Source organism: Mus musculus, chromosome 8 (assembly GCF_000001635.26).
Source record: "Mus musculus strain C57BL/6J chromosome 8, GRCm38.p6 C57BL/6J".
NCBI classification, from domain to species: Eukaryota; Metazoa; Chordata; class Mammalia; order Rodentia; family Muridae; genus Mus; species Mus musculus.
In genome coordinates, this window is record NC_000074.6 from 56,119,968 (window position 1) to 56,132,734 (window position 12,767).

The window sequence follows — 12,767 nt, forward strand, 5'->3', positions numbered from 1 at the left end:
TTTGGATAATTGTGACAGCTCCCATTATAATACATCCAGTAAAAACTACACTAGAACCATGCTTCTCAAGGATTAGTCTCAGATGTGAAGTAGCAATATGTGTTCTATTCTTTCAATTGCACATGGAGCCAAAGTCCCCTCTAATTATCTTTATTACTACCTAGTATCATCCTGACCACTGATACCTACAGCCATAGCCAGTCACTTTGTTTTGCCTCTCCTCTCCTGCCCCACCCACTTCTCTTTGTCTTCTCTTATTGTATTCTTGCTCCTTTGTAATAGTGTCATATAACACACTGATTTTCAGTATCTCAAAAATGTGGTTTTAGTCCTTGATCACTCCATTTTAAATATTGTTTTGTCTTGGATAAAATTGGGCAAGAAAAGACTGACCTTCCAGCCAGTCTTTATGTGTCAATTGCTTTAACTTCATTTGTCTAATTAGATATATTTGAGGGGATAAATTAAAAAAAACACACACTTGTATCTATGTATTTATCTCCATTTCCACAGTTGCCATCGTTTCTAAAGTCTGATATGAACAAATCAACTAGACTTTCTTAAGGTTGGTAGTTTCTAAAACTCAACTTAATTCCAGTCTTTCAGATAGTGACAGATGTGCCTAGAAATCACATACAGGAATCTTTTAGTTTCTTAATAGCCATGTGAAAAGTGCTAATGACCTTTTCAATAGTCTGGAGAGATATTTCTTCCCCCTGGTGAACCTAGCATGATATCTGCAGGGATAAATATGCTCATGAATCTACAAGTCTTCTCACCTCTGCAAGGAAAGACCTCCTTTATTCATGGCCCTTATAACAGGTTAGAGGAGAGGATTTGGCTTGAGTAAGCTCATTTCTGATGATGTGGCTATCATAGGTTTCCTGCTGCACATAATATATCTATACTTCTAAAAAGAGTTTCACCTCATAGCTAGTGAGAATCAACCAATTTCCCTTTTCCAGATAGATTAACAACACCACAGACTTCACCCAAAATTGGTCATTGCTCACTCAAAAATTAGCCATTGATCACTAAAGCCAGTATTACTGAATAAAAACACTGCAAATCAGTGTCTCCACCAAACATTGCATCATCTGCAATGATATCATTAGCTCTTACATCAATTTCCCTGAAAATTCATAAAACCATGGATCACATACAGGTCTGCTAAATCTACAAACTGATCAAAAATATTACACTGCAACTATTTTGTCCTATTTGGTAGGTCCTGGAAATATATGGGTACCAAAACCTAGAAATATAATCTGAGTTTAAAAATGAAGTAAATACAAAGTACACACCATACCCCCAAAACTTTGTATCAAGAAGGTGAAGGATTTCAATTTATATGTTGCACAAATATTGAAAGATCAGGTTGATATACAAAAGACAAACTTTTATATTAAAATTAACTTTTGTCTATTTCAAATGCTAACATGTAGCTCACATATTTTATGGGTCAAAGTATACTATAAATACAAGACTTTAGTGTCACCATCCAATGTTATCAAAATTAAGAAAAATATTCTTTTAAGTTTTTTTTTTAAACCAGGTCAGAAAACCTTTCTTCCTTTGCTGTTTTTCTTACTACCAATTGTCTCCAAATTCATGAGGAAGGTTAATTAAGAAATAAATTATTGGCTCTCGGGGGAACTTTTCCTTTAATTTTTAATCTCATTGCTCCTTGACATAATCCTTCACCGGGGATAAATCTGTGCCATACATATCCCCATGATGAGACTCGGGCCCAAAATTTGTCTAAAAGTAACTTTTATTTCCTCAGAGTTAACTGTTATCTTGGAGGCTTACTGATGAATAGGATCACCCTTTTTAGTTCTTTTTTTTTAATATTTTTATTACATATTTTCCTCAATTACATTTCTAATGCTATCCCAAAAGTCCCCCATACACTCCCCCCACTTCCCTACCCACTCATTCCCATTTTTTTTTTTCTGAACTCTAGCTGACTGGTTCAACTCAGCTGTTCTGGCTCAAACTCCTCTCCAAGCTGACTAGTTTCATCTGGCTTCTCCCAGATTCTCACTGAATGATTCTGCCTGACCTCAGACAAACTCTGGCAATTAGTTCTAATCTTCTGGTTCCTCTATATTCTCTGGCTTCAACTGCCTCTGCTGACCTGCACTAAACTGCATGAGCTCAGGAAGAAATTAATTTCCACTGCACTGCACTCACTGCAGTGACTCCCAACTGACGGACAAACCCTTGCTGCATTGCTCTTAGTCTCCCTTGCCTTCTGTTCTTGTAAGTGTTGGGTGTATCCTATCTCTAACTCATTCTGTTAAGTCTTTCACTGATGTATTACTTTGTCTGCTCCTCAATTAGAAGTCATTGTTTGGGATTAAAGGTTTCTACTAAGAGTGTGTCTGTATTCCCGCGAGAAGGATTAAAGGTATATGGCATATCTGCATTCCAGCTGGATCAAACAGAAGTAGACATCTCGGGATGTCATCAGAACAGCCATGTTCCTAAATTAAAATTCCTTTACAAACTATCTGCACATTCTTGGTTTTTTAAACCCAGAGCAGATAAACACTAGATTCTTCTTAGAACACATCAGAACAAAGCCTTCTAGGCATATTGAGTCAGCACAGTTCTAAAATGTGTCTTCTGTTTCCAACTGCTGAGATTTAGACTGGGTTTTCACTCAGAGCCTTTAAACAACAACAATCTTTAGATGACTTTTAGCACCATCCTCATCTTACAGAAATCATAGCTGTTGCTCCAGAACACAGCTTCTTTTCCCTATCCTTTACATTGGCAATCCAAACACAATAGTCAAGAGGTATGAGATTGCATTTACACACAGAAGTTGGATACTGTGTTTTATATAGTGGCTAAATATCTATAGGCCTAAGTACAGCCTCTCTTGACTTGCACATGCTGGTAAAGTCTATTTCTCATTTAGTTTAATTTTATGTTCTTAAAAAATTGATGACTTAGAACCCAGGAGTCATTCTCAGACTGCCATAGCAGCTCAGGATTGATATTAACCCACAACCTAAAGCCAGTCAGAAGCAACGCAAAAAGTTTGTTCACTCATATTGAATTTCAAATGAAAAACCTTTACTTGGGAAGAGCAACAGTGGTCTCAAAGATTTTAAAACAAATTATCCAGAATGAAAAGAAAGATGGACAATGAATTCTGTTTTGCTAAACATATATTGCAGGATCATGAAAACTTTCCAATTGCTTCCAACATATACAAATGCCCATGGAAGAAGCTATTGTGTCTAGTTTAAAGAGGTATTTCAAACTCATGGTTTGATATAATTTAAGTATATATTATATTTCAAAACTAAGCGACCTGCACACACAATATAAATTACTGAGATAACAATTGAAGTTATATATTATTTATTAAAGACAGACAATTTCATAGCATGCAATAAGTTTTCCATAAAGTTTTTTGGAAGTCAAAATATGGCTGCAAAAACAAAAACATTTATTAGAGTTCTAAAAAAAAATTGGTTTTAGTTATTCTATGCAAAATTACATCAGTAGACAAAGATAACTTCAGTGGAAGCTTTAAGATGCTTTTTAATCATCATATTTTAATTGTTTCCATCAAAAGCCAATTGCTTTATAAACCTCACAACTGAAATGTTTCCAGCAATGATAGGCTTTTTTATCTCGCGTGGAATGGCCTCCCCTATATAATTTTAAAAATCTGTCTCACATTTTACTGAATCAATCTTGATCTCTTTCTTACCCTTTCTATCCATAATTATGGTTACTTTCACTTTTACATTTTATAATATAGTATGTATTGAGCAGCTACCTTCATAGACCTAATTAAGTTTTGAACCAAATGATTACTTTTTTCTCTTAAGCTTATATGAAAAAGACCTCTTTGAACAAAGATATAACTATAAAAGATATTAATCAATACCTTTAAACTTGCAGTTTTACTAGCAAAAGAAAAAAAACAGATTCTTGTTATCAGTAACCATTTATTCTCATCCTTTAAATTATTCATTGATTTTTATTATAAATCGGTTAATAAACTGTTTCTCTACCATAGAGATGTTATATTTTTAATTTTACATTACATTGTGTAGAGTTTCTAATTAAACTTTTTCTGTGTACGTATGTGTGTTTGTGAAAGTCTATTTGTACCATGTGCTTGAAGTGTCTATGGAAGCCAGAAAAGAGCACTGGATCCCCTGGGGCCAGAGTTATATGCAGTTGTGAGTCACCATGTGAATGTTGGGATTTGAACTCAGATCTTCTGAAAGAGCAATAAATGTTCTTATCCACCAAGCCACTGTCCAACCACAAATGTCAGGGTGTTTGTTAATGTAAATATATGGAATTCTCTCTTTACTTTATCATATTTAAAAGTAATCATGTAGTTTCAAACAAACATCATTTGTGAATTTTAACTTCATAACAAGTTCATTACTTACAACTGATTTTTGTGAAAAGGGCAAGGAGTGATAGCAAATTGACTTTTTGAACATGAAGTAAACTAGTCTTTCAATTTTCATTCATAATTCACCAAACTACTGTATCTGTGAAGAAATTGTATACAAATTAGAGCATGTGGTTATCCAGTAGCTCTTCTAAATAGCACAGTGTAAAATAAAGACGCAACATTAAAGGTAACTCAAAGCAAGCAGCATTTTCTGAATGACTGTATTTTCCAGAGAAGTAACTAGAACTGTGAAAAATAATTATCAAAAAGTTGTCTCTAGGAGAAAAAGAAATTCAGTCAATGATTGTGGTATGTATTTCCCTTTGGTTGAGAATGTGCGCATTTAAATCATAACCAAAAAATTTAAGATGTGTGTCTTTATACTAAATCTCTCAATAATTTTTTCTTACTCTCATTTAGATGTTTTAGTGACATGTAGACACCACAGAAGTTTTATCACTCTATCAAAATCTCATTTGGTAGTTCATAGTAATGAGTGCATCTATATACTGTAGTAAGATAAGGAAAACTTCAACTCATCTTCATGTGCTTCCGCTGTATGTTCTTCATATTAAAGCAAACATGCATCATGATAGAAGTTATGATTCTGAAATCCTGTATCGCTCGCCGTTGTTTTTACTAAACACCTGCTATTGTTTTGTAAACAGGATGATGAGGTGAGGGAGAGTCGATTCAGCTTCACTGCCTATGGAATGGGGCCCTGTCTGCAAGCCAAGGATGGTGTGGTTCCAAAAGGCCCCAACCACGCTGTCCAGGTCATGCCAAAGAGCCCTGATGAAATGAGGAAGGTCTTCATCGACAGGGCTAAGAAGATTGACACCATCTCCCGAGCCTGCTTTCCGCTAGCATTCCTGATTTTTAACATTTTCTACTGGGTTATCTATAAAATCCTTAGGCATGAAGACATTCATCAGCAGCAAGACTAAGTCTCTGAAGGCATACAGAAACAGAGCATTCAGAAGAAAGATTCCCTGACAAAGGAGTGGGGGGGTGTGCGTGTGGGTATAAGCATATAGGGAAAGAGTTTATTTTGATTTCCTGTGTAAAATATCCAGATAGATTGGTTCTTTTAAGGGATACAAAATACACATTGTAGGGGTCCTGCTTCATATTCCTGACAAGTGATTTGTTGTCTTCCTAGTGTGAATGTGTGTTGCATATATTTTACTAGCACATAGAGTAACTACATTGGGAGTCTTGATTTTTAATTCAAGTATAGTAAATGCTGTGGAATCAAGATTTACACAATAAAACTTATAAAGCAATTATAGCAAAATGATGAGGATAATAAAATAGCTTAAGATATACAGCATATTGACGAAGGAAGGTAACCAGATCATTAAATGTCAAGGTCACTCCTGCTAGAACACTATCCATAGAACAGTGTAGAACCAACACCCATAACGAAGAAAATTGGATCGGCAAAATGAAAGCCATCATTTAGAACACTATGGCTTAAGCAATCATGGTCATAATATTCTACTTATCTTTACACCACTAGGAATGAAGAGGAAGATACTGAAGACAGTCTTTGCTTGTAAATAAGTGTTACATTTATTTTACTTAGTGCCAAACACTAACGACTTTAAGCCAATACGTGTGTTTTTCTTAAATTTAATAGTGGCTTATTTGTATGTTTGGTTTTTCTGTAACTAAACAAGATCCAATAAGACTTTTCTATTTAGTGTAGAATGAGACTTTAAATATTAATTATACTACAGCACTTACATTTTGATAAAAACAAATACAAATAGATTCATAAAAGATTTTTAATAAGAATCATTTCTCTCATTGAAGTTTCTTCTCATCAGAGTAATCCATGAGCCCAAAATGTCTCCAAATTGTAGGAGGATGGATTTTAATTCTAAGTGATTTTAACATACCAGTTCCATCAAGTGAGATTATTTTAATCTTTATAAGCTAATGCATTCAAAATAGTAGGGACTCATGAGTTGTGAAGAATTAAAAGCAATTTTGCTTGAAGTTGTTCATGACCCCTGCAATTACTTCAGCTGTATTGAAATTTTGTTAGCTCAATCATACAGAAGCTGTCAATGTCTGATTCATTTACTATTTTTAATTATTATTGTCATTCATATTATACTTTAAAACTTTTGGAATGACTTTGAGATATTTTAATTATTGACTAGTCTATAAAATTATATATAATGAAAATATCAAGAATTTTAAAAAACATGCAGATATGTTCTAGAGAAATCAATTTTTTTAACCCAACGGTACTATTTTCTGACCTTCAACGACTCCCAAAACTCAAAGCAGAAACTGCCATTTAAAGCTAAAAGCTTTTCAATATCCCTGTAGTTAGGTTAGCCAGCTATAGATTTTAAAAGTATCTTTTTAAAAAGTAATCCATGCTGAGCAGTGTTTGTTCATAAAAGGTAAAAATATCACTTTTATAAGTAGTTTACACAAGATAAGAACATTGTGTTTGTGATTTTATGCAAAGTCTACAAGTAAAATAATTCATTACCAAGTACTCCCTCTGCCTGAACTACCCACTTGAAAATTGGATATACTTGTTCTCCTTTGATGTCTATGAGCCAAAACCATAGAAATATATTCATGTATTATATATTAGAGCAAGATATGCTGCTTATGCTGAGAGGTAGCCAGAGGGTTTGAAGTAATGATGAATTATATCCCTTCAATGTATGCTAGCATACACTCTTCTATACTTAATACATCTCACTTCAAAAGTTTTCTAACATTACTTAAATTGAGTAAATACTGCCAGAAGCAAACAGACATATAATAATCACAAACACACATACAGTCTAGAGAAAAAATCACAGGTGTGATTAGCTTTCATATTTGAGGTCATTAGATGTCATTTTCTTCTTTTTTTGGATCTCTGAAGTTGGAAAATAATGTATCAGACATGAGGAAATTTGTCAAGAATGACATTAGTTCTACAGAAATATTGTTATCTCAAATGTACATTTCCTTATCTTTCCTTATAAATAATTCTGCTTTCTATTATGTTCAACCTGCCTTCCAACACTAAGAAAACACTAAAAGCACCTTCCTCTCACAAGGCAGCCATTACAAAGCAAACAGGGCTGGTTGAGTCAAGAGGGCTTGAAAGAACATGCCCTCTTTAATAAACTAATGAGATATCAAGAGCTTTTAAAATTATAATATAACAACGTCCTGAGGTATTTACATCAAAATACCTGTGTCAAGTGAGATTTAGATCCGTAGTACTGAGGGTTGGATCCAGAGTTTGTTACATGTGAGGGAAGAGATTACTATTAAACCACAGCCCGAGTCCCAAACTAAAATTAAAACCAGAAAACTAGCAATGGGAAGAAATACTTTAAAATATTCATGTAACCACCACTCATTTAATTTGGAGTTTCAGTGGAAACACTCTGAAGTATTCAAAACTAGCCATATTGCAACTACTGGGGGTGGCAGTGGGGAGCATGCATGACATATATTTACACTTAATTTTAAAATCTATCCATTTTCTTATTAGTATAGATGTGTATAACTTTCTCTTTCTTCCCTAATCACTACAAGACCTAGAACTTTCTATACGACTTATTGTAGATATCAGAACTACTTTAGACATGGGAAAGGAACATTTTAAGCCACCCTTATTCTCTCCAGAATTTTTTCCATTACACTTATCTAAAGATCTAACCATCTCTCAGCTCTGCTACTCAGAGTATCATGAATACTTACCATATTCCACAATACATTCTTCTATGGATATATTCTAATAAATTTAATTTTAATTTTGAACTATAAGTACATGAGCATACATATATACCTATTATATGATTACATGTTCTGATTTTATGAATGTACAGTATCTATATAAGATACTGGAAGTTATAATGGAAATTATTAAAAATAAATGATATATTTAGAAGAAGATAATGGGCTCTTAGCTACTCTAATATTTTTGTAAACGAATACATTATGTGAATATAGTTAGGTGTATCTTTCATATTGTTTTAAAATTACTTTTATCTCATTTTGTGAAAACAGTTTTCTATTCTCATCATGATACATTTTAATCTGCTAGTTACTTGGAAGAATAGAGTATTATACTGGCAACTAGATTTACTTTTATTTATGAAATGTATAGCACATGAAGTTGACTTATGAAAATGATGACAGGTAAGAGACTAAAATAGAAAATATTTTTAGTATTAAATGTCGGAAAATGGAAGCAATCCAATCCAATCCCCTCTAAAATAGACTTTACACCATCACAAACTCCTTAAAATTAGCAGCATATACTCTTTTCTTTTTCAGACAAAATGGTCAGTATTCATTGAACCTGAACAGGTAAAGACTATTATAAGAGAGTGGACATTTTCACTAACATATTAGGAACACATTAGTATGGTTTCTAACCATGGAGCAATTTAATTTGACAATCGATTCAATTATAATAAATGAAAATGTGACCTACAAAGATAAGGAGTATCTTATCTCTGTGAGGAGATTGTTATATTAGTGATTGAAATTGTAAAGCTCCCTTAACTAATACCTAACATTCAAGCACAGCTATAATACTTATATTCCTGGCCTGTTACTTTGTATTCATTTTTAGCAATACCTGCTTCCATTGTTTCAGCCCAATTCAATTTCTGTGTCATTCATTTTATTTACTTAAGAAACTCATTGCAGCATTTTCTCAAGTCATGAGATATATTCAGGTTTGCAAAATAGTGACATATAAAATTGTATGTTTAATAAAAGGAATTTGTAAAAGTTCCATGTAAATTATTCCCAGTAACTTTAAATTCTGTCCTATAAGTTAGTACTTATTTTAACTTAAATATTTATTCATTGTATTTCAGATATAAAGATATATAAAGTCTTAGAACAATACATTTTTTTAAAAAAACTATGAAATAAGCATAATGCTTTTATTTAGATTAAAGATGTAATTCAAGTACAATGACCTGATTAAGTTTATTTTAATACTTTATTTTTCTGTGTAATGTGTGAGCAAAAATTATCTTTGGAGAACAGCATTTCCACACAGTCTCTAGCCAAGCTTGTTAATGTTCTTGAGGGATAGGGACTCTGAAATGAACGCCAAAAAGGATTCAGATGTAAAACTGTACTTGGACTTGTTTGAATAATTTTGCATTTCTTTACTGTTTTCTCTTTATGAATTATGCAGAAGCTTCTCCTTAAGCCCACACTTTAGTGTGTGATGAGTGATAAGACTTTGAAAACATAGAGCAAAGCATCAAAAGAAACCATATGATATATTTTTCCATGAACTCTTTTTACGTGTTGTGTAATGACTTCATTTACTAATGAGAAAAGTTAGTGTGACAGCCTATTCCTCAGAAAAACTGCTATTTTATGATAGTAGCTATTGTCTGAACATCGAAAGTACATTTTCCTGAGGAGGATATCTGAGTCTCCCTTTCTGTCCAGATGGGTGCCACAGTTTTTCATGACATTGTGATTCAAATGTATTAAAATGTTCTGCATGGTTTTATCAATTTGCTTTTGTTATATAACTTTTAGTTTATTTTTGCAGCTAACAAAATCTCTAATGAATCATTAACCTGTGAACAGTATATGGTCTTCCTTGTGTAACTGCAGATAACTTGATCAGAACTATAATAAAAATTAATGTTTTTCAACACTGCAATTCTCTTTTTGTCTATCTAAAGAAAAATTTTACTAAATTTTATGTCAGAAATCATACTACATTTTCACTGCTACAAACTATCACATGTGGTATTTTAAATCCCATGATATATCACCCAAGGAAGATCGCTATCTGTCAGGGAGCTTCCTTTTTGACTAATATAGAATAAAAGGCCTTGCATCAATGCCTATTACTTGAGAGTCTTTTTCTTAAAAGTCTTGTTATTCACTAAAGCACTTGATTATGTAAAGGTGATATTTCTCAATGGAGCATTTGATAATCTTTTATTTTTTAAATCTTCAAATTTATCTGGTTCTTGCTCATCACTCTGAGGTTTGAGTGTACTAACACTAAAGCAGTAAATAAATAATAGGAACACAATATGAACTAACCAGTACCCTCCAGAGCTATGTCTCTAGTTGCATATGCAGCAGAGGATGGCCTAGTCGGTCATCAATAGGAGGAGAGGCCCTTGGTCTTGCAAAGATTATACGCCCCAGTACAGGAGAATGCCAGGGCCAGGAAGCAGGAGTGGGCAGGTTGGGGCAGGGGGACGGTATAGAGGACTTTCGAGATAGCATTTGAAGTGTAAATGAAGAAAATATCTAAGAAAAAAAAAGAAAAAAGGAAATGATAGAAACTTTAACATGCAAGACAATTTGAAACTATTATTGTAAGACATGAGATTATAACATGTCCCTGAATGTTGCAGAACCTAACATTTATTTGTAACAACATTTTCCATAACACCATAGACTGCACAGGGTCCAGTAAAATTTGTAGATTGGAAATTCTTTTTTTGTTTGTTTGTTTGTTTCCTTTTTTATTACGTATTTTCCTCAATTACATTTCCAATGCTATCCCAAAAGTCCCCCATACCCTCCCCCCTACTTCCCTACCCACCCATTCCCATTTTTTTGGCCCTGGCGTTCCCCTGTACTGGGGCATATAAAGTTTGTGTGTCCAATGGGCTTCTCTTTCCAGTGATGGCCGACTAGGCCATCTTTTGATACATACGCAGCTAGAGTCAAGAGCTCCGGGGTACTGGTTAGTTCGTAATGTTGTTCCACCTATAGGGTTGCAGATCCCTTTAGCTCCTTGGGTACTTTCTCTAGCTCCTCCGTTGGGAGCCCTGTGATCCATCCAATAGCTGACTGTGAGCATCCACTTATGTGTTTGCTAGGCCCCGGCATAGTCTCAGAAGAGACAGCTATATCTGGGTCCTTTCAGCAAAATCTTGCTAGTGTATGCAATGGTATCAGCGTTTGGAAGCTAGCTGACCTTCATTAACTGTTATAATGGTTCTTCTATAAGTGCTTCTAAGATGTCACAGTTCTAGAAAGTCATCACATTTTCACATCAGCAAAATCCCTTGACTAAAACATAGCCAGAGTATTAGGCAAAGCAACCTCAGAATAGGAACTAAAAGAATCTATCAATTTTGTGACTTCAAAAACAATATGGAGAAATTTATTGGTAAATACAACTTTTCAAATCAATTCTATTCCTATAATATTTTGTTTAATTATATCTATAATATTAATAAAAATCTAATATTTATAATTTAATATAATAGATATTGCTATAATTTAAAACTACTATCATTATCCTGATATTATTATGAATATTATTATATTTATCAATTTCAATCTCACCAAATGCTTAGTTTGCTCTGCATATTTTACCTCAATTTGTTTTGTCAACAATTGCTTCTTTCCTTAATCAATGACTTTTGAAATTTGTTTCTTCTTCACTATGTTGTATAAATCAGTGTGGCTAAATCCTCTTTCATGGGCATTAAATCTGAAAGTAGAGAAGTAGAACTGTGATGTGCTCAGTACTTGTGTATTTAGTTTATAATGTCCTCTTACATTTGAAACCATATGTTGGGTTATCCAGAGGCTTTGTGTCCACTATTCTACTAGTATCTGAAAATTCACTCAAGTAAACAAGAGTTGGATGCTGTTAAGAGACAAATGATGCTGCATGCAAATGAAAGCAGTGAAGGTAAACATTACCCAAGAAGATTGGCAGTTGGATTCAATACTCTTCAGCATAGAACCGAATTCCAATTTGAATGTGACAAGGACAGCTAGGGATTTATGGACAGGCAGAGGTCAGTAGATAGAAAATTACTAAGAGAAAACATCAGAGTTGGAGGGAATCTAGCCATATTGACTCAGCAATATTCTTGATGAAGTGAGGTTGAAATGAAAGACACGGTGGGCGAGGAAAAGAAATTTGATCAGATATCAAGGGTAGTTTCTATTAAAGAAACAAGCCCCAAAACAAAAATAACAATAACAAAAAGCTAACCTTGAAGAATTTTTGCTAAAACTGAGTTAAGTGATCCAAGGACAGATACCAAATTAGGGAGAACTCACTAAGGACTCAGAAAAGAAAGCAACCAAACTTTGGTCAGGGAAAGAGTTTTGTATCCATCAATGATCCGCTTATACAGGATGAGGATCATAGCTTAAATGCTTTCTACTCACAACTGACAAGTCTACTATCTCTTGCTCTTGTAAAAAAAAAAAATCTGTCCTCAAACCACTGATTATAAGTATGTTCGTGGCATTGTGCTTTTCTTTTGAAACAGAAAGAACCATAAAATTCTTCTAAATAAAATGCTACAAGAAATTATATGTGTAAGGTATT

At 33.6% G+C, this 12,767-nt stretch overlaps 1 protein-coding gene across 2 annotated transcripts in view; it reads left to right on the plus strand.

Moving 5' to 3' along the window:
• Glra3 (glycine receptor, alpha 3 subunit) overlaps positions 1 to 10,103 on the plus strand; it is a 189,653-nt gene extending 179,550 nt beyond the window's left edge. For both annotated transcript variants that reach the window (NM_080438.3, NM_001368774.1), the window contains one exon: positions 5,107 to 10,103. In NM_080438.3, the coding sequence (NP_536686.3) occupies positions 5,107 to 5,385 (279 nt within the window). In that variant the 3' untranslated portion in view covers positions 5,386 to 10,103. The remainder of the gene's footprint in view (positions 1 to 5,106) is intronic.
• Positions 10,104 to 12,767: the final 2,664 nt, after the last annotated feature.